The sequence below is a fragment of the Onthophagus taurus genome, chromosome 2 (genome assembly GCF_036711975.1).
Source record: "Onthophagus taurus isolate NC chromosome 2, IU_Otau_3.0, whole genome shotgun sequence".
NCBI lineage: Eukaryota > Metazoa > Arthropoda > Insecta > Coleoptera > Scarabaeidae > Onthophagus > Onthophagus taurus.
In genome coordinates this window covers 1,477,970-1,504,342 of record NC_091967.1, presented here as the reverse complement: position 1 = coordinate 1,504,342, position 26,373 = coordinate 1,477,970, and the positions used below count along the sequence as shown (strand labels likewise).

The 26,373-nt window shown below is 33.0% G+C and overlaps 2 protein-coding genes across 5 annotated transcripts; both read left to right on the top strand.

Annotated features, from left to right (window-relative positions):
- The first annotated feature begins 280 nt into the window (after positions 1-280).
- Positions 281-24,161, top strand: LOC111418045 (uncharacterized). 4 transcript variants are annotated; one of them, XM_071201586.1, is made up of 8 exons: positions 281-530; positions 627-813; positions 932-1,429; positions 14,494-14,575; positions 14,645-15,352; positions 19,129-19,730; positions 19,793-19,924; positions 19,979-24,161. In XM_071201586.1, exons 5-8 carry the CDS (start codon positions 14,653-14,655, stop codon positions 21,017-21,019), a joined length of 2,475 nt encoding a protein of 824 aa, XP_071057687.1. In that variant the 5' UTR covers positions 281-530; positions 627-813; positions 932-1,429; positions 14,494-14,575; positions 14,645-14,652; the 3' UTR covers positions 21,020-24,161. The 4 variants fall into 4 exon arrangements, with proteins under 4 accessions (XP_071057687.1, XP_071057686.1, XP_071057689.1 ...); XM_071201585.1 differs by lacking the exon at positions 281-530 and having other exon boundaries at positions 605-813; XM_071201588.1 differs by lacking the exons at positions 281-530; positions 627-813; positions 932-1,429 and adding an exon at positions 4,728-5,292.
- LOC139429149 (uncharacterized) lies at positions 2,339-2,851 on the top strand. The gene has a single exon (XM_071194639.1). It carries the CDS (start codon positions 2,339-2,341, stop codon positions 2,849-2,851), a length of 513 nt encoding a protein of 170 aa, XP_071050740.1.
- Positions 24,162-26,373: the final 2,212 nt, after the last annotated feature.

Here is a 26,373-nt window from a genome sequence, read left to right as displayed (position 1 = left end):
ACCTTTCGATCAAAAAAGGAATCATCAAAATCGAATGAATGGTTCGCGAGAAACCTAGCTTTGAAATTGTGGCAAAATTTTAAAAATAAAAAATAAAAATACATTTTTCTTGTTAAATTAAAGAACATGAATCTCAGGGACAAAAAAAAAGAATAAAACGCAAGTTCATGGAGACAACAATAACAAAATTTTTAAATTTACGAACTAAATATAAAATAGAGCATAAAGAAGTCTGTGCAAGAAAGAGGTAACTCCTTTATAAGAGTGTTGAAATTGACAAAGCTTATACGCGTTAATTTATAAGGGTCTTTTAAGATTGATTTTTTTTTTATTTTAATCGCGAGGGTTATAAAAATTAAAGAGTTCGATAAAAGGAAATTATATTCACTTAACTTGTTTCCGGAGGTGTGACATGTCAGTTAAAAATGGTTGGTTGACCTTGGTCTTGCGGGATGGATGTTCTTCGGTGTTAGAAGTTTAGGATTCTCGGGTCCTTCGGGGACAGGATAGAACATTGGACTCGATCTCAGGTATGGTTTCAATTTCTTCGCAGATAATTTAGAAACACTTGTTTACTTTTACTTGATAAAAAATTCTAAGTTCAAACTTAGGTTAGAAATTTTTAGGTTAAATTGACGTAGGTTCGACAACGCTTCGCTCTAACCAAAATTGAACTCTCCCGCTGTCAAATTTGCGCGGCCTTATATACCCTTTTTGGACAAAGGCTTCTTGGATATCCGAATTTGATCGCCTCAGTTTGAATCTGGGCTCTCTGATTGGTTGATAAAATGGCGGGAATTATAAATTACACAGGTTAGCCAAAATGATTGAATTTTTTAAAGAAAATAACTATCAACTTTGAAAATATTCGAAATTATTTATAAACTTTAAATTTGATTAAGATTTTGTAGCTAATTTTTCGTTCTTTTAGATAATCGCGCTTTCGGGTGTCAAATTCCTTCGAGAAATTCGTAATTTGATGTTAAAGTTTGAAAAGAAAAAAAATGGAATTTAAATATGTAAAATGATTCAGAAACGGGTGAAATTGCGGCCTAAGGGCTAAATCGACACGATCTATCGATCTCGCATGGTTTTAGAATCGAAAATCGCCAAAATCAATACCCGTCAAAATGTAAATGTCAAGGTCAAAATTTGAAGGTTGTTATATATGCAACCAAACATACAAGCGACACAAGCGCCGCTCAGCGAACACCAGAAGAGGAGCATCATTTGACAGTCAGAAGAGTTCAGAAGAACCACGTTTACGTTAACCCATTGCTTACAAAATAACCTTTAGAGTGCTAATTGTTATATTCAATTATTCTAATAAAACTAATAAAAGTTTCTACAAACAAGTTGTTTACATATACAACAAATTGGCGACGAGACGGAGAAGAGGAGAAGAAAAGTACACGAGGAAAAATTACAGGTACAATTACAAATTTCTATACATTTACGCGAATACAAGCGGATAAGGAGTCAAAAATTTATACGTTTACAATAGAAAAATACGCAAAAGAAAATAAAAGAAAAAGAAAAATAAATAATAAAGAAATGTGTGTTTCAAGGGCATCCTAAAACCTGCCTCGATAGCCCTCTAGGCACAATCATTTTCCTATAAATACAAATCCTTTACATTATTTCTTGAAATGGCCGAATTGACGAACGTTTTAGCTCAAATCGCAGACATTTAGAAAAATGTTCAAGCTACGCAAAACCAAATCATTGAAAACAAACAAACAAATTATACGGGAAGAGATAATTTACAACCCTATGATGAAAACAACGAGAATTTCGATTCGTACTTACAGCGTTTAGATAACCACTTACAACTACGCGGCGTAGATAAAAATTCACAAACAAAACTTTGTGTTCAAATTTTAATAGGATGTCTTAGTCCTAAAATTTACCAAATTTTAACTAAACTTACGGCCCCAGATCTTCCTAATACACGATCATACGATGAATTAATCAAGCTTTTACGTGAATATCTAGCACCTCAGGCTAGTGTAACTGCAGAGCAACATAAATTTTACACCCGATTACAAGGAGAAGGAGAATCAATTGTGTGTTCAATTGTACAAAATGTCAAACATCTACCATAGAAACGCATTTACGCGCACAATTTATTAGAGGAGTCCGTGATGCAGAAGTACGAGAACGGCTATTACAACAAAAGAATCCAACTTTCGATGATGTGGTACAAATAGCAAAATTAATGGAAGTATCCAAAAAAGAATCTTCATTAATGCAAGCTCCGGGACAAATAAATGCGATCCAGAAGAAATCAAATCATTTTAATGGCAACAAAAAGAACTATACAAAGAATACAGAAAACATGGTTGGTAAATGCTTTAGATGCGGCAAAACAGGCCATAAAGCTAATAATTGCCAAGCGAAAAACTTAAAATGTTACAAATGCAAGAAAGAAGGACACGTACAATCGGTTTGTATGCAACGAAGTACAAATACAAAAGCAAAAACGCAAAAACAAATCGATACTACAAGTGAAAACGAACAAGAAGAAGAAGTTCATCCAGTCAACGAAATTGTTGCAATTAATTCATTACATACATCTAAAATTCTATTGCCAATTCGAATAAACGAAGGAAAATGTAACATGGAATTGGATACAGGTGCAGCTGTTTCCACGATTTCGATACAACAGTTTAAGAAAATATGCCCCAATACAACCATACATCCTACTAACGTGAAGTTACGAACCTACACAGGAGAAATCATACATCCTACCGGTTCAATGATGGTCAAGATACGCTACAACGATCAAACAGCCGAAGGGAAACTGTATGTTTTACCTTTACAAGTTGATGCCATATTCGGAAGAGATTGATTACAGAAAATAAAAATAAATTGGCCAGAAATCAATAATTTACACATGGATATAGAATTGGAAACGTTTTTAAATTCATACAGAAACGTGTTGTCCAACGAATTGGGAGAAATTCCAAATTACAAGTACAGCCATAAATTCATCGACCCGAATACTAGACCAGTTTTTTGCAAACCAAGACCTGTACCATACGCTTTACAGCCAACGGTGGAGGAAGAATTGGACAGATTGGAAGGGCAAGGAATCATAGAGAAGACAATCCATTCTTCGTGGGGTACACCCATCGTACCAGTTTCAAGAAAAGACGGGAGAATAAGAATATGTGCAGCATACAACATTACCATAAATAAATATTTGCAAGATGACCGTTACCCGATTCCAAGAATAGAAGATATTTTCAATAAAATGAAGGGTGGCAAGTATTTTTGTACACTCGATGTAGGAAACGCTTACCTACATATGAAGATGGACGAAGAATGCTCTATGATCCAGGCGATTTCTACGCACAAAGGGGTCTACAAGGTGAAGAGACTAATGTTCGGAGTTAAAACTGCTCCATCTGCATGGCAACGATTCATGGACAAATTGATGCAAGATTTGGACGGTGTCGTTTGTTTGTTTGGTTGCATATATAACAAAGGTCATAGACTTCAATGAATTACCTTTTTCTTGCACATCGTCCTAATTTTTCTTAAAACTAAACGAAAATCATAACAAAACTAACTACTTATTGTCTAATCCAATATAGTAAATTTCTTAAATTTAATTAGTCTTTTTTCTGTTTCTTCGGAAACAGGGATTTTATTACAATATGTATGCTACAAATGGGTTAATAATTTAAGTAATTAGTTTCTATTCCCACTTAGACCACAACTTCATGATTGTCTACGCAAGGAGAATAAATTTTTCTGGCTCTTTCTTTCATTATCCCGCATAGATAACTTTCTTGGAAAAGTTACAGATTTGTTACAATCTCGTTTTGAATTACTTCCAGTTTATCTACTTTTCAGAAGTTTGTTAACGACATTACACGTCCAAGAAAAAAATATACACCACGGAAATAACCGTTCGTTTTTAACCAACCCCAACCTGCGAAAAAAAACTTATTCTCTCAGAACTAAACACGGAAAGATAACGCTTTAATCTCGTAGAATAGACCAATTCTGGCGAAAAACTGTCCGAAGGATTTTTAGGAAGAGAATGGGGGTGCGCCGAGTGCACACCACAATCTCCATTTAGGGGGTCGCCGCCGAGCGGATATTAGCTAATCCCGGGTAGATAGAGATTTTCCAAGAAGCCGCTGATAGAGAGCCCGGTTCCTTCCTTCGTGGTCGGCGGGAGCCGGAAGCCGTTTTCCCATCCGGCGCCATAGCGTACCATCAATTATGGAGCATAGTAATTAAATAGTGGAAGGAGCTGCCTCCGCACTGTGTCCCAGTCCGGGGTCCAACGCCTCCGAACGTTACATTATTCACACTGTTTTCCGGCGAAGAATGGAGATTATCTAAACTCCGCAGTTTCTTATCTCCATTCTTACGACTACGAAAAGTTCTTACTGTGATGATGTAAGCATTAGTCATTCAAAAATAATTGCTTTTTTTCTGAAATCGATCTCAAAACAGAAGGAACCAAAGTAATTTTTTATCCAGTCTTTTTGTTGTAAGAGAAAAATAACGTTATTGATATTTGAAATGGCTAAATGCACGACTAAATCGAAGACACAAATTTCAAAAACCATGATATTACATGGTTTTAAATATAACATAAATACTAAATACACACACGAAAGCAATACCTATGTTTGAGTGTCTAAACTAACAAGTTTAAAATTGTAGAAATCTACTATTCCAGAAAAATCTGAAAGTGTAATTATTGTTGATTAAATTGACATTTAAATATTGATAAAATATTTATTTTCAGAAAATTCGAAAAATGTTTTCAATAAAACGTTTATTGCAATCTCAGCATAGATCGAAAATGATTTATACACCACGAGCTAACATAATTTCTGGACCACCTTCGTATCGGATGTCTTTCACCAAGAAATTGATGAATTTTGCTGTGATGATGTTATCGTGGAACGCCATACCGGTATTATTCTTTTTAAATTTACGGAAAATTCGAGGAGTTAATTACGACGATTTGCTCGCCGAGACCGAAGCGCCATTCGAAGGTGAAGGCGGAAGCGAATAATAATGTTATTCATTATAATTGTTATTTTTTTTTGTTTTATTCGAAGTTGAAAGAAAGGTTTTTAAAGTGATTCTAATAAATAAGTTGAGATTCCTAAAAAAAGTTCTAAATTTTTGTGAGTTGGCAACATTGCGTACTCACATGTTTTGATGTTGAACTATATAAATAATGAATGAACACAATCAGTCGTCGATCAGTAGTCATACAACAACTATGTTTTGTGGTTTTAGTGCCTTATATTGTGTCTTGTAAGTGATTTTCTTAAATCAATTTATTCGTAATATGATCTAAATCCTGCTCCTACATACACAATATATTTATATACGAAAAAGATAAGGATTATCTTTATTTGCGTATTAAAATCTATATTTCTAACGATAGACATACACGTTATGAGGTGAGTGATTCAAATATTAATTAAATGTGATGTTCCACTTCGTTATTTACATGTGCGTGAAATACCCGGATACATGAATAAACCAGGGGAAGCACACAGATTTCATATTAATAACCGTTACGTAATTCAGTAAAATACTCGGTTCGGCGTCGATTGAATTGGAGTGTTTTGGGAATCCCCTAAATTCAAGCTATTTATAGATTGTAGCATTTTCTCCCCTTATCTCTATACGCTTTAAAGTGTGTCCAAATATAGCATGGCAGCAACATGTTAGTACAAATATAGCGGCTTTAGTTCTTTTAAAGTTTCATATTAAAAATTACTACTTACAACAATTAAAACAATTCAGAACAGCTGTAAGGTTTTTCACTAGAAAAACCTTAAATTTTATTAGTTGTTGTTATATCGGATAGGTTTTGTTGAATCAGTGTACCCAACCTTTAATATAATAATAGTTTTAAATAATTAACAAATATGGAATAATCTGACCATCTAATATAATAAAAATCACCTTTCTCTTTAAAGTTATAATAATAAAACATAAGTTGCGATGTAAAGTGTATTTTATTTTGCAAAACTAAGTAATAAATTAATAAATAAACTAAACTAACAAAAGTAGGTTGGGTTGCCAAAATGTCTAGTTGATTGCTGTGACCATAGTTTTTCTATTTTCAGTTCCATGTCACAAATATATACTTATTATACCTAAGCAATCTGGAACAGCTAATATTTTCACTAGAACAACTCTATAAAGAACACTTTAGTCTTTGAAAATTAAAATTTTTGGAAGTTTCAGTTAGTAATTCTTTCATAAGTAAGTTTCATTAATATCTATTTCAATAAAAAATATATTGTTCAAAATACTTGCGAATTCGACAGTATATTTCATAGTTTACCATTTGCACACAATTCATTTAGAAATCATGTTGAGAATGTTTGCACAGATTGCTTTAGTTTTCTAAAATTATACAGGAATAAGTTATTTTGGAAGTCAGAATATTGCTGGCGTGATAATAGTGAATGCTATTTCAAATATTGCGTTTCTTTGCACACAACTATTTAAAGAAGAATTTAGTTATTGTAGGACTAAAAACTGCAATAATTGTTTAAACGTTACTTTTCATAAAAACATAAGTTTACCAATCGACATTGACATCGTAACAATATTTGGCTATGCACAGCTAAAGCAAGTAATAGAAAACTACATGCAAACTCTAAGCAACAATTGCAAAAAAAATGTGGTCTGTTTATAGAAACAACAAATAGAGAGAACAATAAAATAAAATTGAGTGATTACGCACGCAATTTGTTACTCCACAACAAATTCTATATCCCCGCAGGTATCATCAGTTACGAAGGTACTCAATCTTTGAATGATGTAGGACAGTACCCAGCATTTGTGCCCAACAATGCCAATTGGATATTATTTAATGACTTACGAAAAAAATCCGTACAAGTTGAAGAAGCTACTGAAATAAATGCACAAATGTGCATATATGTTTATAAATGAGGAAAGTGATGTAATCGTATTATTCCATGATATTAATTTATTTATCTACGACTGCTTGAATAAGTCATCATTACCGCACTCATTTGAGGTGATTTGAGTTACGTAATGAAGTTCATTACCGCACTGGTTTCATTACGTAACGCATTTTTAGTCTAATCAGAACAGACTTAATTTATTGAAATCTATCGAAAGTGCTATCTACTTACAGAGAAACAATACTGTTTACTTCACTCGTGTGATTACACGACTCGGTCTACGACCTCGTCGTGCAATTCTCCACACTCGTACAGTAATTATGTTTCTAGCCCACTTGTAATATAAATAACTATTACATAATTTAGTTTATTTAGTTATAGTTTACCTTAGAATAAGTTATTGTACTGATATAGTAATTCTGATCGAATAGTTATTGTCTTATTTGTTAGTTTAGTTTATTTATTAATTTATTACTTAGTTTATACAAAATAAAATACACTTTAAATCGCAACTTATGTTTTACTATTATAAGTTTAAAGAGAAAGGTGAAACTTGTGATTTTTAGAAAATTAGGATGGTCAGATTATTCCATATTTTTTTAGTTTTTTAAAACTATTATTATATTAAAGGTTGGGTTCACTGATTCAACAAAACCTGTCCGATATCACAACAACTCAAATTTAAGGTTTTTCTAGTGAAAATAACAGCTGTTCTGAATTATTTTAATTGTTGTAAGTATTAATTTTTAATATGAAACTTTAAAAGAACTAAAGCCGCAGTGATTAAATAAACATTTTAAGTACCTAGAACAACAAGAACAATTTAGAGCAACAAAAAATATGTGATTTTGCAAAATTAATGTCCATGTTAAACGTAAAACACATCTAGAACAATTTGAATCGGCAAAGTTTCAGTTATTTTAGATTGTTCTATGTTTTTTAATTCTTATTGTGTAATATAAAACCACTGACACAAGAATTACTGACTGAAACTTCCAAAAACTTTAATTTTCAAAGAGTAAAGTGCCCTTTAGAGAGTTGTTCTAGTGAAAATAATAGCTGTTCCAGATTGCGTTAGCTATAATAAGTATATATTTGTAATATGGAATTGATATTAGAAAAACTATGGTCACAGCAATCACCCAGACATTTCGGCGGCCAAACCTATTTTTAGTTATAACTTCGTAATGCTGAATCCCATAATTTTCATTTTCTAGAACAATAACTAGAACAACAAAGAAAATTAGATATTTCCAAAAATGGGGGGCTAGTCACAAAACCTGTTTTTTCGGTTTTCTCGCGGAGTTTTTATTTTTTCGATTTGCCGCTTTGGAACAATGTAGAACAACTCTAGAATAATCTAGAACAACAATAAAAAATTTAAAAATCAAAAAATGGGGGGCTAACTTCCCGTACTCACATCTTTTGCGTTTTGCTGGTGGTCCTGGTTGATCAAGGTTTTGTGCTTGTCTAGGGGGAACTTCAAATCCACAGCGCGCAAGACTTAACTTTAGCAAAGGTTGCAAATTTGGTATACCGGACCTTATCTGAAGTTGCGCTCTCACCAAACCTGCACCTATTTCACGTATAAATAATCGTCTAGAATGTGAAGTATCTCTGAAATAGTCAGGTTTAACATCTCTGAAGATTACTTGACCATTTATTGTGCAAGCATTCAACATAAAATAGAAAATTACCATAGGCCAGCGTCGTGACCCTCTTTGAGTCGTGTACGTGGCACACAATTTATCTAATGTATCTATGCCTCCCTTTGATTTATTATAGAATTCGATTTCTTCAGGCTTGTTTTTAGTTTCAGCTTCCAGTTTGCTTTTATCATCATGCATTGTACTAAAAATGATCACACACTTGCCTTTCTTGGCTTCTGAAAAACCTTCTAACGTAGAATAAACAGCTCGTTGTTTGTTTGCTTGGAACTCTTTGGGAATTTCGACCTTATTTTTTTTCAAAGTACCAACCAGTGTTAATTTTTTTTGCAACAAACTTTTTCCTAAGGGTATAGATGTATACCAGTTATCCGTTGTGATATTTCTTGCAGTATTGTGAATTGGAACGGTGAGATTCATGACTACATCATGCGCTAGGTTTTTTGCGCGTTTTTTATTTTCTTTGCCGGCATAAATTTTTCCAGAATAAAAGTAGAATGTTCGGGCACAATTCATTCCAAAAATTTTTATACCGTACTTTGCAGGTTTATTCGGCAAATATTGCACAAAACAGCAACGTCCGCGAAAAGGACATAATATTTCGTCTATGGTAACGTATTCACTCATAATGTAGTGTTTCTGACAATTAACAACAAATGCTTCCCATAGATCGACTATTGCTGCCAACTTATTACCTTGCTTACGTATGTTTCTGGTTGTAATATCATCAAATCGAAGGTTGCCCAACAAAAATTTGAAACGCCTTTCACTCATGGCTGCATGACAAATAGCTGATGTATTCCATAGATCATGGAGTTGCAGATGAGACGATCTCATAACTCCGCAAATAAAGAGTAAACCGAACACTGCATATATTTCTTCTCGGTTTGTTCTTCTTTCATAGCTATATAAATTTACACGATTTTCTAGAACACTTTCAATTTTTATATTAGTATACTTGACTATCTTATCTACCATGTCACCATCAAAAAACAATGAAAATGTATCTTGAGGCTTCACTACCGATTTAGCAGCTCTCTTTGGACCAGGCAGGTGTAAAACTATATTCTTTGCCCTTGTGCGTGATGTTGGCTTTGGAAAACTATTCCATTTAGGTTTACTTCGTTTTCCAGGTTGTCGTCACCGTCACTTACATCATTTTCAGAGTTAGAATCATGTTCACTAAAAGTTGAGTTTTCCTCGTCACTTTCATCTTCGTCTTCACTAAATTCTTGACAATTAAAATCCGTCGGTGGTTCATCGTCGGATAGCCTTCTGTGACTCATTTTGACTTTTGAAACAACTTCCGTATTGATACGACAAAGTTAGGAACTACCGTACATGTTCGCGTTTTACAACAAACTGATGAACCTCTGTGGCTCTGTGATGAAGCTATACAGTTGAATGTAGCAAAGTAGGAAGGCCGGGGATTCACACAAGTAGTAATGTATAGATAGGTACTTCCCCTTTGTGTAAATAAAAGCTAAAGACGGCTCCAAATTCAAAGTATTTAAAGAAATTTCCTAAGAAAAAAAGGTACAAGAAGTGCACTGTGGGGTCAATATGACCCCAATCAATTTTTTTGTCCTTTAGAAACGCATAAATTTCAAATTCATTACAGATACATATAGAGCATTATAGTCTAGAAGATTATAAAAATTCATTAAATAAAAGATTTAATAGTTTAGAAAATACACATAAAATAATAAGTCGTGGGGTCATATTGACCCCACAGTGCACTCGAAAGGTTAAAGTGTGTGCAAATATAGCATGGCAGCAACATGCGGAGTTCGCAGGATATAATTTTGCCGCGCGCAAGTTTGGACATACCAAAGAATAAGAACTAAAAAGACGACCAAACACCGTGCGGCATATTCAGGCGCTTCGGATATTCAGCGGGGTTTTCTCCAATTCTTTAACGTTTATATTACCATGTATTACACAGGGGAACAAAACAATATTTTTTTTCTGCGGCCTAATTTTATGGAGCCAATTTAAATGCACATCATTATGAAGTTCTTATGCTATAAATTAGATTGTTTGAATTGACTCTAGTTTTCGTGATAAAAGGGCGGTACGTTTTGAGGAGAGGGCTGAAGGGAGGTCTCAATGTAAAATTTTGGGGGAGTGCTGGAAAGAGATTAAGGCAGGGAAAGGGGGTTACGGGCAACGAGGAAGGGAGGAATATTTCAGAAGGGTGGGGTACTCAGTGAAAGCGGTAGATGATAGAAGGAGGGAAGGGATTGAGATGTGGAAAGAGCTGGAGAGCAGGGATAGAGATGTACAGAGGCAAGAAAGAAGGGGGCAGATAAGGGAGAGCAGGTACAACCCTAAGTACGAGGAAATAATAACGGAGGGATTGCCGAAGTACCTGTCGGTGGAGGGGGATGAGGAGGGGAAGAGGATGGTGGCAAGATTCAGATGCGGCAATGAGGAGAGAGCGAATAGGTATTGGATGAGAGATGATGAGAGGGGTTGTAGGCTATGTGGGGGGGAGTGGGAGTCGTTGGAGCACCTACTGAGGGAGTGTGACGAGCTAAGAGAGGAGGTGATCGGCTGGAAGCAGGTGCTGGGGGAGAGGGCAGAGGGAAGAGAATGGATGAGGGAGGTGGTGGCGACAAGGCAGCGTAGGGAGATGCGGGGAGGAGATGGGGAGGGGTGGGATAGGAAATAAAATGTATTGTATTGTAATGTGATATATGTAATTGTAGTATTGTTAAAATTTAATTGTTTGTGGAATGAATGCTGATTTTGTAGCAATAAACTTAATTATTATTAGTTTTCGTGATAAACCGATCTATATAAAATGAAAAGACAGCTTTACATAATTTACCATAAATCGACAATTAGTTGTCTGATTGGGAAAAATATAATATCAAGCTCACCCTAAGATGGCCATTGACGTATAGGACTACAGCCTTCACATTCACTTTCACTATTTTTTTCCTTTTTAATACTATCTAACATTTCATATAATTACAAGTAAACACCTATATTGGTAAATCTTTACTAAGCAACATTGGTGGTATAGCAGAGTGTTACACATCTGGGATCGCATACGTGTTTTTTATTTATTGCTCTTTTCCTCGTCAACTTGTTTTCATTGTATAAATTGTGGAACTGGTATTTTTATTAAAATAACAAAACCCTCGAAATATCAAATAGCCTTAAAATTTTAACATTGTTTTTTTTGATCACTATTCGGTGTAGTTTACTCATTTTTATTGTCATCTTGACGTAGTTGTTGAAAATAAAAAAGTATGAGTGGATCATCACGCAAGTCCTGTGTTAATAATCCCGATCATTTCTGCTATATATGTGGTAAATACTGTCAGGAAAAGCAACGAAGGAATATAAACGATTTCGTGAAACAAGCCTATCAGGCATATTTTGGAAAACACCTTGGACAGCAAGATAAATGTTGGGTTCCGCATAAAGTTTGTAAAACTTGTGTGGAGTCACTCAGATACTGGACACAAGGAGGTCGAAAAGGGCTGCCATTTGGAAAACCGATGACTTGGAGAGAGCCAAGAAACCACTTTGATGACTGCTATTTTTGCGCTGTAAATGTAGAGGGTATGAATCGGTATAAAAAGCGTTCATGGATTTACCCAGATGTACAACAATCAGCTAAGCCACCAACGTTGCATAGTAAAGATTTACCAACACCGCAATTTACTTCTTTACCCGGCGATTGTTATGATGATGTTGAAATGTTAGACGTTAGCAGTAGCAGTGAACACAGCAGTGAAAGTGAATTCGAAGAAAGTAGTCCTACACGAAAAGGGTTTTCTCAGAGTGAGCTAAACGACTTGATTCGAGATTTAAATTTATCGAAGAAATCAGCTGAGCTTCTTGCGTCAAGACTGAAAGAAAAACATTGCCTTCATCCTGGCGTGTCAATAACAAGTTATCGAACTAGAGAGCGCGATATTCTTCCTTATTTCACAAATTTGAATGATATCGTATATTGTAATGACATTTCTGGGCTTTTAAATTTAATGGGCCCTCCAGAATATCAACCATAAGACTGGCGACTATTCATAGATAGTTCTAAAACAAGTTTGAAATGTGTGTTACTGCATAACAGAAACGTGTTAGCATCAATCCCAATAGGTCATTCCACTATACTTAAGGAAGAATATAAAAACATCAAGCTTGTTTTAGAAAAAATTTCATACGATCAACATCAATGGCAAGTGTGTGTAGATTTAAAAATGGTAAACTTTTTATTGGGGCAGCAGAGTGGATACACAAAATATCCTTGCTTTCTATGTCTGTGGGATAGTCGAGCGAAAAATGAACACTGGACCAGGAAAGTCTGGCCATCGAGACTTAACATGGATGTAGGAAAAGCAAACATCATCGAAGAACCATTAATAAGTCGCGAAAAAGTTATCCTGCCTCCCCTCCATATAAAACTTGGACTTATGAAACAATTCGTGAAAGCTTTAGATAAGAACGGCGACTGCTTCAAATATATTTGTGAATTATTTCCTGGTCTCAGTATCGAGAAGTTAAAAGCAGGTATTTTTGACGGTCCCAAAATTCGCTCCCTTATTAAAAACCAAGATTTTAAAAACCATATGAATCAAGTTGAATCGGAAGCATGGTCAAGCTTCGTATTGGTTGTCGAAAATTTTTTAGGAAACCACAAAGCTGAAACACATTATGAATTGGTAGACAACATGCTTAAAAAATTCCAAAAACTGGGCGTTAACATGAGCGTGAAACTGCATTACTTGCACAGCCATTTAGACAAATTTCCAGATAATTTGGGTGACTACAGCGAAGAACAAGGGGAGCGGTTTCACCAAGATATCAAGATTATGGAAGAGAGATATAAAGGGCGGTGGGACCAATATATGATGGCGGATTATTGCTGGAATTTACAGAGAGATTGCCTTAATCAAAAACACAATAGAAAATCACACAGAAAACGATTTTCTATGTATGTTTTTGTTTATTATAGTTAATTTTGTTTTATTTTTTGTTTTAAGCCGAATGGATAAATAATTTTAAAATATAGATTTCAACAATATTCTCTTTTCTCAAAATTTAATTTTCTGTATAAATTAATACTTTATCTCAAAAACTAGAGTCAATTCAACAAATAAATTACTATTTTTATATTCAGTGGACCAAAATGAACCAAAATTGACTAAGATATCTCATGCCGCAGAATCACTGTTGCTCTGTGTTATTAATTCAGTGTATTATTATCTAGGAATTCTGTAATGCTCGAAGAGTTTGCAGTATTCAGAGACTTTGCAGCGAATGGAGAAAAGTTTCTTCATAACACTGCATTAACTTTACAACGTTTCTAGAAACTCTACAGTCCAAAATAGTACGCATTGGACATCGAATCAAAAATAAACTAAAATCTCTCATATGAGGAGATCATATTTGATTGTATCTTGGAAAGACTCAAGCGTAAGAAATCGCACGGTGTCAAATCGGAAGGTTTTGATGGCGCTGCAATTGATCTGTGCTGCAAAATCGTCATTTACTTGAATGATGCCGTCAACCCAATTTCTTCAAATTTATTCATCACTCTATTGATTACCATAGTTTTCCTGATCTGATCAGGATAAGATCTTGGTTCAAAGTGGTTTTAATATAATCTTAATAATAAATGTTGATACATTTTCAAATTTGTCATCCAATTTGAATCAAAATATAGACCATTTTGACAATTCATTTCTATTTGATAAATTAACAGTCACCAATGATTCATTACCTTTAAGATCAAGAATATTGTGCAAAAATTCATTATTTTAATCATCAACAATTTATTCAGTAAAGTTTAATCATAAAAACACAATTAACTACTTAATAATGTAATTACTTTTACCATATTGATGTCATTAAAGTTGTCATGTTTGTTTTTATATTTACAGGTATAATTCCTTGATTTTGTTTTATTATTGCCTTCCTTAATTAATCACGTGTATCTGGATAAAATCAGTAAACAATTTATTGGTTGGTATTATTACAATTTCCGTGAATTTGGACTTCATTGTTTAATATTTTATTTCTTTTTGATTTTAGAAATTACAATGGATAGTGCTGATATCAAAGCGAGCAGATCATTCGCGAATATTCTTCAATCATTCAATTATGATTTTGAAATAACAGATTTATCCACAAAAATTAATAAACTCCACAATAAGGATCACATTTTGTTATTCTATTTACACCACCACGATGATCCTTTCTCTTCGGATTTTTGTGTCTTCTTGCAAAATCGTGAGATCGAAGAAGCTTTTCGAAAAAATCGCTTGGTTCTGTACGCTTGGGATATTTCAAATGCGGATCAAGTAGATGAATTAATATTGAGTTTTGCAAAGTATTTTGATGACCATATGATTGATTATTTTCTTACAAATAAATCCGTTGCATTTGGCATTGTATCCTACGATAGAAAGCCTTTTATATTTAAAGAAGTTTATACTCCTCCAGATCTGGTGTCACTGCGCGAATTATTACTGAAAACTGAGCATGCAAAACCTCCGACTTCATATGATTTTCTAAAATCAATGGAAAAAATTATGAACGTCGATGAGTATACTAGTTACGAACGCGAAGATCATGATGAATTAAAGGCGAATATAAAGTATGCTTTGTATGGTCCACCCATTGATGTAGAGGAAGAAATCAAAAATAAATCATCCAAGGAGGAGAAAAATATAAGAGATAGCATCAAAAAACAAGATGAAGCTGTTGAGGAAATGTTCCGTAAAATTTTGGAAACAAATAGTAAGTTATTTGTACATTAAAAATTTAAGAATTAAGTACGGCCAAATAAACCTTTGAAAATCACGAACTAGGTGGAAGGATCAACGGATAAAATGCCAGAAATTAAGATTAAAACTTTGAAATTGTTTGGTGCCTGTCCATTTTTATCATAGAACATTGATAACACCAGTTTCGTCCCTTGGCCATCTTCAGAGACTCTGCAAATAGATTAACATCTCTCATCTTATCCATTTTACAAACAAGTTTCTTAATATTTCTTTTTGTTTTGTTAAAAAAGATCACGTATCAAAGTCGAAATCGGATTATTAGTTACTAATTTGTTGTAAAATGAAATTAAGGACGAAGTATTACAAGTTTACAGGTTAAAATTTAAGAACGCTCCGTTTTCAGTTATAAAACTTCTATTATATGATAATTAACTTCAGGTTTAAAATGTCAACCTCAATTTTGACATATTTGTAATCTGCATTAAAAATCCTTTAAAATGAGTACAAACACGACATATTTACCTTCAATATTAATGAAGTTATGGTTAACTTCCGGTTAAGAATGTCAACGTCAATTTTGACATATTTGTAATCATCGCGAAAAATCCTTTAAAATGAGTCCAAATATGATACGTTTAATTCCAATGTTACTCGAGATATAAGCAACTTCCGGTTTGAAATGTCAATGTCGTTTTGACATATTCTTAATTTTTATAAAATGTCTTAATATTTGTCACAAAAACAAAAATATAATAAAAAAAAAATAAAAAATTAAGGTCGGTATTAATATTTAAAAATTAAATTGCCATCTTCATTGTTGCTAATTTAGGGTTTAATGTTTTTTATTCTAATTTTTTTGTTTTTTGAGATAAGTGCGTCATCTTTGGACTCATTTTAAAGTTTTTTTAATGAAGATGACAAATATGTCAAAATTGACGTTGACGTTTCAAACCGGAAGTGATTTATTTCCGTTAATATTAAAGTTAAATATGTCGAGTTTGGACTTATTTTAAAGGATTTTTTATGAAGTTGACAAATATGTCAAAATTAAAAGTTGAAAGCTCGAACTTTTTGGTTTTTTGAGATAAATGCGTCAAATTTGGACTCACTTTAAAGGTTATTTTATGGAGATTACGAATATAATAATAAAATTAAAGTTGACATTGACAACTGAAAGTTTTTTGCACGACTAAACTGAATGTTTTTAGTTCTGGTTCTAGTTTTAGTTCAATAAAAATATACAACATAGTAATATGCTATGCTAACTAGCGCTTAACTAGCACTTGAAATCGACGATTTTTTTTTAATCAATGTGAAATGACCTAAAAAACACTTTAAAAATAAAAAGAAAGTGCGGAAAAGTGACTAACACTAGATTAACTTCAGTTATAAAACTTCTATTATATGATAACTAACTTCAAGTTTAAAATGCCAACCTCAATTTTGACATATTTGTAATCTGCATTAAAAATCCTTTAAAATGAGTACAAACACGACATATTTATCTTCAATATTAATGAAGTTATGGTTAACTTCCGGTTAAGAATGTCAACGTCAATTTTGACATATTTGTAATCGTCGTGAAAAATCCTTTAAAATGAGTCCAAACATGATACGTTTAATTCCAATATTACTCGAGATATAAGCAACTTCCGGTTTGAAATGTCAATGTTGTTTTGACATATTCTTAATTTTTATAAAATGTCTTAATACTTGTCACAAAAACAAAAATATAATAAAAAAAAAATAAAAAATTAAGGTTGGTATTAATATTTAAAAATTAAATTGCTATCTTTATTGTTGCTAATTTAGGGTTTAATGTTTTTTATTCTAACTTTTTTGTTTTTTGAAATAAGTGCGTCATCTTTGGACTCATTTTAAAGGTTTTTTAATGAAGATGACAAATATGTCAAAATTGACGTTGACGTTTCAAACCGGAAGTGATTTATTTCCGTTAATATTAAAGTTAAATATGTCGAGTTTGGACTTATTTTAAAGGATTTTTTATGAAGTTGACAAATATGTCAAAATTAAAAGTTGTAAGTTCGAACTTTTTGGTTTTTTGAGATAAATGCGTCAAGTTTGGACTCACTTTAAAGGTTATTTTATGGAGATTACGAATATAATAATAACATTAAAGTTGACATTGACAACTGAAAGTTTTTTGCACGACTAAACTGAATGTTTTCAGTTCTGGTTCTAGTTTTAGTTCAATAAAAATATACAACATAGTAATATGCTATGCTAACTAGCGCTTAACTAGCACTTGAAATCGACGATTTTTTTTTAATCAATGTGAAATGACCTAAAAAACACGTTAAAAATAAAAAGAAAGTGCGGAAAAGTGACTAACACTAGATTAACTTCAGTTATAAAACTTCTATTATATGATAACTAACTTCAAGTTTAAAATGCCAACCTCAATTTTGACATATTTGTAATCTGCATTAAAAATCCTTTAAAATGAGTACAAACACGACATATTTATCTTCAATATTAATGAAGTTATGGTCAACTTCCGGTTAAGGATGTCAATTTTGACATATTTGTAATCCTCGTGAAAAATCCTTTAAAATGAGTCCAAACATGATACGTTTAATTCCAATGTTACTCGAGATATAAGCAACTTCCGGTTTGAAATGTCAATGTCGTTTTGACATATTCTTAATTTTTATAAAATGTCTTAATATTTGTCACAAAAACAAAAATATAATAAAAAAAAAATAAAAAATTAAGGTTGGTATTAATATTTAAAAATTAAATTGCCATCTTCATTGTTGCTAATTTAGGGTTTAATGTTTTTTATTCTAATTTTTTTGTTTTTTGAGATAAGTGCGTCATCTTTGGACTCATTTTAAAGGTTTTTTTTAATGAAGATGATAAATATGTCAAAATTGACGTTGACGTTTCAAACCGGAAGTGATTGTATTTCCATTAATTTTAAAGTTAAATATGTCGAGTTTGGACTCAATTTAAAGGATTTTTTATGAATTTGACAAATATGTCAAAATTAAAAGTGGAAAGTTCGAACTTTTTGTTTTTTTGAGATAAATGCGTCAAGTTTGGACTCATTTTAAAGGTTATTTTATGAGGATTACAAATATAATAATAAAATTAAAGTTGATATTGACAGCTGAAAGTTTTTTTCACGACTAAACCCGAATGTTTCTAGTTCTCGATCTAGTGTTAGTTCTAGTTTTACACTAGCACAATTACTAGGTCTTGCGTTAGTTCTAGTAATTGTGCTAGTGTAAAACTAGAACTAACACTAGATCTAGAACTAGAAACATTCGGGTTTAGCCACACGTCTCTCAAGACGGCTAAACCCGAATGATTCTAGTTCTAGGTCTTGTGTGAGTTCTAGTGATACTGCTAGAGTAAAACTAAACCTTATAATGTGATTGGCGCTTAGTTTTATCCTTTAAAACAAATAGTATTTTAGGTCTTTCGGTATTCTGCGTTTTTTCTAAGATAGGTTACACCTTTACCTACCAGAGAGCTTGAAAATCTCTAAAAACGATAAAATGTCGCTTAGTCAAGTAATGTCAAGTGACACGATCTACAATTTCTATTTAATAAAGTCGAAGCCGCTTGCGCCCGAGGTGCGACAATACAATCAACAGTTTCAGGTTGATATTGTATTAAACACTGAACCTCGGCCGCAAGCGATTTTAGCTTAGTTAGTCAATGATCTACATATAACTTTATCTGATAACACTTAGGCCGTTTGTGGCCGAGGTGCCTCAGTCAAAAAAGGCCCCACAATATTTATATTTTATGTTATTTTAGATAAATATTGCAAATGGAATGGAAGAGTGGTCTTAAAAATGATATATGTTTGTTTAGAAACGCTTCCAAAAGAAAAAGAAAAAAAAGCTAAACGATTCGCTAAAGAAAAAAAAGATTATGATCCTGATTCAGATTATGTACCATATCCGGTATTTATACTGCGAAAATGCAAGCGTAAAACTGACCCTTGTAAAGTAGCTTGTCGAATTATCATTGATACTGAAGGACGAGTGTATGAATCATGGTCCGCTTTTCTTGACAACAATAAATATCCACCTGGCGAAATTATCTATCCAAAAGATGGACGTTACGTTGCTGATGATGATGGTAGATCCACGATTTATTGCTCTAAATTATCACCCGCTTGCAATCCCCTTCAACAAATTGCTGGTGTTACGGATGTTGCTGCTGGAGTTTCAGGTGTTGTGGCTGGGGGCGTGTCTATAGCTGGTACATCAGCAGCTGTTGTCGGCGCTGTACCATTTCTTGCTGCCGCAGCACCCATAGCTTTACCAATAGCAGCTTTTGTAGGAATTGGAAGCGGACTTTATGCAGTTGGAAGAAGTATAAACAATTTGGTAGACAGAAAAAAACATAAACAGGTAAAGATATATATAAAAAAAATAGATAAATTACGTATTTATAACTTAATTATATTTTGTAGGAAATAGATTTGAAGAACGCTGAAAGTCGAGCGGCATTCCTAAATATTGCAGGTGGCGTATTTAGTGTAGGAATGTTTGGAGCCATGAGAACAGTGTCTTTCCTTGCTGGAAGAGGTTTTCAATTAGGAACGGTAATTAAGTTATCATAAATAAAAATCATAAAATAAAACCCATTTATTTTCCAGGGAACCAGATTCGTCTTGTATGGATTAAACGGTGTTAATTTAACAATTGGAGGAATGGGAATAGGAAATGCTATTTATCAAGCAATAAGTTCCAAAACAAAGTCACCACTTGTAATTGTACAATTAGGAGCTTCAATTTTATTTTTTTCACATTCTGTATATACCTTTAAAAATATTGGTACTATTATTGAAGAAAGTCAAAATCAAAGTTTGAGCGAAATAGAGCTTAGTTTGAGAAGTAACAGGCACAGACGAACATTCAATAAGATGTTAAAAGAATCGATCAGAACTCAAGGAGAGTCTCAAGGAAAAGCATCCGTTATTTCATCAATTCGTAATACGAAAAATGTAGACGAAGTAATAGCAGTGTTAACACGCTCTAATAAGATGTTCAATAAGGAAGGAATTCGGTTCAGTGCAGTTGGTGATCAAATACTACTAAATGGCCGACCTGTTGACATGATGAATTTTGGATCTATGGCCAGATCAGATCAAACAACATTTTTAGAAACATTCCCTCCTATACCCGAAAATCTTACACCAAATGTTCGGTCAAGAATCGCAGACGACGTACAAAATTGGGCAGGAGGTTTAAAAAATATCGTCTCAATGGGAGAACTCTTTTTAAATAGAAATATTAACCAAATAGTCGATGAAATCTTAAGTGCCTTTGAAAAAGTTACTCGCGATTATATTTTCAAAATTACAAAACGTCTGTTTAATAAAATAGATCCACGAGTATTGCACCGCTTAGTAGACGGAATAACGAACAGATTTATTAAATTATTAAAATGGGCTTGCAACCAACTCAGGAACAATAAATTGTTCCAAAAAGTTTTTAACAAAGGTACATCAACAGAACATCTAAGTGAATCTGAAATTGATATGATTGTAAATAACTTAGAAAATGATTTGTATTCTTCATACATAAATTACGAATATGACAGTGAAATAAATAACATGAGAAAACAACAACGTAGAAGCGGAAATCCTACGAAAACAAAGGTTATGTGTGATTGCGGAGGATACTATTATAATTAATTAAACTACTTTCAAGTACAATATTGAAATTTTAATTAAATTAATATTTATGTACACTAAAAAAAATTAGAAAGGAACAACGTAGAAGAGGAAATCCAACAAAAAGCTATTCTTGCCAAGGATATTATTATATTTAATTTAATACTACTAAGATCCATGTTCGCAATAGCTCATCCATTAGCACGAAATTAATATAGTAAAGATCACTCTATTAGTTTATCAATAACAAATAAAACGACAGAATATATTGGGAACACATTATAGGATGTACACTGAAGAATACATAAAGTTTGTTATAAACTTTTCACAATTATTGTATTTTTTTTGCAAACTATTATTATTTAGAATTAAACAGAAGAATTTATCAAGAAAATACACAGTTTATATAATACAGTGATTGACATCACACTTAATTACAAATATTTGCCTTTGTAACTTTGTAGGTTTAGACTTGACAAATATTAATAGAAGAAAAATTAATTGATGGGGATTAAGTTAACATAACATATTCAACGAACTACCAACATTGGTAGAGATTAAGTTTTAATCAAGACAAAAGTGCCTAATTTTTAAATTTTAATATACAGGGTGTATCTGATGACGTGCCCAAACTTCAGGGGGTGCTTCTTTAGGCAATTTTAAGGGTACTTTTTCATATAAACTATCAGCGATTTCGACTCCCCTGCGGAGCTACGCCCCTTCAAAAATGGCGAAAAATTTTGGTTTATTTTATTTTTCCCGAAAACCATTAACACCAAGAAAATGAAATTTGGGAAATATGTTTAGCTTATAATAGGGCATGTTTCGAGCCTATTTGTACTTTCAATCTTCCCTTCTAAGTTACTAAACATAACCACCCCCGTTCAATTTTTGTCTAGATCTTTTTTATGACGATGATAAATACATTGGAAATATTTTATTTAGATAGACGAAAATATTCTAAAACTTTTTTGCCTTTCTGATGTTCTTCGAAAAGTTAATAGTTTCTGAGAAAAAAAATAATTAAGCAAACACTAACTGTTAAGCTGTAGTTGTTAATCGAAAGTTGGAATGAATTTTAAAAGAAAAAATCTTAGAAGGCTTAGCAATCTTTGTCAGAAATATTTTTGACGTTTAAATGTCAGTGGTTTTCTTACTATTATTATTGTTTTATTTAAAATTTTGAAACGTCGAGTAAACGAGCGTAAATGCGGTAGAACTTTATTCATAAATTAATTTGAAAAACAATAATAATAGTAAGAAAACCACTGACATTTAAACGTCAAAATATTTCTGACAAAGATTGCAAAGCCTACTAAGATTTTTTCATTAAAAATTCATTCCAACTTTTGATCGACAACCCCGTTGTTGAACGGGCAGTGTTTGCTTTATTTTTTTTCTCAAAAATTAGTCGTTTTTGGAAAAATTTTAGAGAGACAAAAAAGTTTTAGGATACTTTCATCTACCTATGTAATTTTTTCTTTAATGTATTTACCCTTTGCATAAAAAAATTTTAGCAAAAATGTAAAGCGGATGGTTACGTTTAGTTGTTTAGAAGGATAGGTTGAAAGTCCAAATAGGGTGAAAACGTGCCTCACTACCAGTTAAACATATTCCCCAAATTTCGTTGTTCTAGCGTTTATGGTTTTTGAGAAAAAAAAATTATACCAAAATTTTCCGCCATTTTTGGAGAGGTGTAGCTCCTTAGGGGAGCCCAAGTCGCCCATGTTTATATATCAAAGTACCCTTAAAATTGCCTAAAGAATCACCCCCTGAAGTTTGGGCATGTCATTCAGATACACCCTGTAGAATAAAATTATTCGAAAAAAATATTTTTTTAGTTAAATCGATACATATCAGATAATCGCACAACACAGCTCATATACAGGAGTGTGAGACACATTGATGGAGTCTAAGTCTCTACAGTTAATACAGGTGGTCATTTAACGTCATATGAAGGTCACGACCAATTTTTTAAATTGGTTTTAAAAAGTAAAAAAATTATAATACATATTCAAATATTTCTCTCCACCCACTTCAATACATTTATTAACACTTCTACTAAAACTTTCTTCACATCCTAAAAGATTTTCTTGATTACTATTTCTGCATGCGTTTCTTATCCGCTCTTTCATGTTTTCTGGCATAGTCGGTACTTCGCGATAAACATTATTCTTCAGAAAAGGGAATGTATTTCTCCATAATTCTTCGGGAATTTTAGTTAATGAAAAACACAAAAAATGTGTCAAGAATTAGTGTTTATTAATTAATTTGCTTATCTGCGCAACCGGTTTCAAAAAATTACTTTTCGTCTTCAGGCGCAACTAAAAACAGAAAATCGAAATACAATATGACGTCAAGAAACATAACAGTTAAAATTCTTACCGTCTAAAACGAACGATGGACAGAGTTAAAAAACGCTTCATTTATTTTAAGATTATACACACATATACATACGTATATATACAAACACATATCTATCCCAGTATATGTTAACAATTAAGATCAAATAACGATATAAAACACTACACACAATACAAGAGAAACGTGGTCGGGTCGATATGAAAGGTTGCGCAGATAAGCAAATTAATTAATAAACACTAATTCTTCACACATTTTTTGTGTTTTTCATTAACTATTATTCTTCAGGACGCCCCACAAAAAAAATCAAGAAATTGACGTCCAACTGCATTCGTTCTTGTGCCCATTGACAAAATATTAATCGATTTTCAATCATCTCCATAAATATATGTCTTCGATATTGCGGCGTCAATTGCAAGTCGTCGAGTGCTGCTGCCTTGAGAATTTATCTCAACGCTAAGCTAATACCGCAATTTTCTTTTCTTCTGTAGTTACAGTTGCTCGCAGAGTTCTTTTTCTTGATTGCACATTTCCAGAGTTAGTGAAATCATTCACAACTTTGTAAAAGGTACTTCTCGAAGGTGTATTTCAAAGCTATACTATCAGCAACTCTTCTGCCACTTTCTCCATAAATAAAAATCATTTCGACTTTTTCTGCCACACTTAGAGTATCCATGATTTAATGACTTAGTTTAAACACTTTGCCTTACTGTAAAACGATGGAATGAATTGTTGCCAAGCAGTTTTTATGCAAATTTAGTTTTACCTGTTACATTTTAAAACAATTCAACCAATTAAGTCTCTGAAAGCGATATTCTGAAAATGCCGACATATCAGTCCCACGAACTCTTGTTTTTTATGCGTTATTCTATTATCAAATTGACAAAGGCGGGGAAATGTCGGAACCTTTTTTAAAAGGTCTTCTGGATTTTTTTGTTGAGCATTCTTAAATAGTATTCTAAACATTAAGAACTAAAGACAATGCCGTTGTATTGGCAAAACCACACAGTAAATTTTTTTTTATTTTTTAATTATTTTCTTTTATCCACAGATTAAAATTTTACAATAAAATATATAGGGTGCTATTTAAAAAATTCGTCGTGACCTTCATTTAACCTTGAAAATAAGGTCAAGGTCAAAAAGCGTTTCCCCCTGTATATTAATCTGAAACTGATAACCAAGCATAGCTTCCATATGGAACAGATTAAAATAATTATTAAAATGTATGGATGTTTTTCTTCCAAATTAGTTTAAGCAATGGTTAAGTTTACACAGTGCCTCATATTAGGGGTAAATTGTAACAAAAAATATTTGCAAATAAACTTTATAAGAAAATCAAATCAATTATTTAAAGAAATCCTACATTTCCCTTAAAGGGCCCATACACCTGCGAACAAATTGCACAACAGAGGCTGTTGTGCAAAAATTGTATGGTGTATGGTGTTGTTCAACGTGATGCGCAACAAGTTGTAGAAATTCAAAATGTCAATTACCAGGGACTTCTACCATGGACGAGCCCCAAGAGACTGAAAATGAAGGCAGGGTAAGTAATCAAATCAGTTATTATTTAAATGCTGTTATTATTTTGAAATAATTTATTTAAAAAGTAATATATTTTTAAGCACAACTGTGAAAAACTGATAATTTATAGTTAAGATATAATGTTGTCCTGCCACGGAACAGCTCCAACAGTATTAAAGTAATTACAAAACTGTGCTCTTACTTCTTTTGCTGTTGTTGTACTGTTTCTCCCTTGAAGTGGTTGTAGTGTTTGTAACGTAGGATCTGCTCTCCAATCAGCATTTGTAAACTCTCCGGTATTTATATTTTCAACATCTACGCCGCCTTGGAAGTAACACTCTACATTTTTATGTCGTAAAAAGTTGTGCAAATAGCAACATGCTAATGTTATAGTAACAGCTTTTTCTGGACATAGATTAATTTGACTTAACAGAATTCTAAATCGAGAAGCTAGTATCCCAAATGCATTTTCAATAATCCGACGGCTGCGTGACACCCTGTAGTTATAAATTTTTTCTTCCTTGGTGAGGTTTCTCTTGCTGAATGGTTTCATTAAATTCTCCAGAAGTGGGAAAGCGTCATCCCTTACGAAAACATAAGGCACTTTGGTATTAGTTAAAGGCAAATTCCGGTTCAGGAAGGCCCAAGTTCTTTTCTACAAGTTTTTTATAGAAGAAGGTATTTGAAAACACCCCTGCATCAGAAACACGTCCATTAGCGCCCACATCAACCATCAAGAATTCATAGTTTGCATTTACAATTCCCATTAAAACAATACTAAATGAATGCTTATAGTTGAAGTAATAGGAGCCTGTTCCGGGGGGTTTAAATATGTGTATATGTTTACCGTCTATTGCCCCTAAGCAAAGAGGAAAATTCCACTTCGTTTCAAAATCTTTACTTACAGCTCTCCACTCATTTTCACTTTGTGGTAGCTGAAAGAAACATATCGTTAGTGTCATTTATAGAATTGCATCTTGAATCATGCACAATTGAAGAGCCCACTGCAAAAAAGACGAAAGATTATAAACCCATTTTGGCCTTTTATAGGATTCTTCTCGGGACGATGGTAACACAGAAGCAAATGCAGCAGAAGAGGAAAATCCAGATACTTCTCAAGAAATAGAAATGCCGGAAGCTGCCACAGGACGTAGAGCTCCAAAACGAAAAGGGACAACCGAGGAATCTCAGACCCGAAATGAATTATTAAGAATGGCTTGCCAACATCTGCGTGCTTCCAACAATGAGGTAGACATTCTAGCGAAAAGTTGGGCACTGGAGCTAGTGAAAATGTCGCCCGAGCAGCAAATTCACGCGAAAAAGACCATTAGCGACATCTTATATGAAGGGCGTTTTGGAACCCTTCACAGAAATTCTGTAACAATAAACGGGCCAAACTCACGTCTACTTTCATACGGATATTCACCTCATACAAGTAATAGTAGTCTATCTCAAACATACCCTCCATTTCCAGTACAAATCACCACTCTAGA

What these genes read in the sequence shown, in the direction of transcription:
- LOC139429149 (XM_071194639.1), top strand. Translation starts at nt 2,339, where the DNA reads ATGGTTGGTAAATGCTTTAGATGCGGCAAAACAGGCCATAAAGCTAAT.
- LOC111418045 (XM_071201586.1), top strand. Translation starts at nt 14,653, where the DNA reads ATGGATAGTGCTGATATCAAAGCGAGCAGATCATTCGCGAATATTCTT. An exon ending in TAAAATTTTGGAAACAAATA is followed by an intron (nt 15,353 to 19,128) that starts GTAAGTTATTTG and finishes ATGTTATTTTAG; the next exon opens with ATAAATATTGCAAATGGAAT. An exon ending in ACAGAAAAAAACATAAACAG is followed by an intron (nt 19,731 to 19,792) that starts GTAAAGATATAT and finishes TATATTTTGTAG; the next exon opens with GAAATAGATTTGAAGAACGC.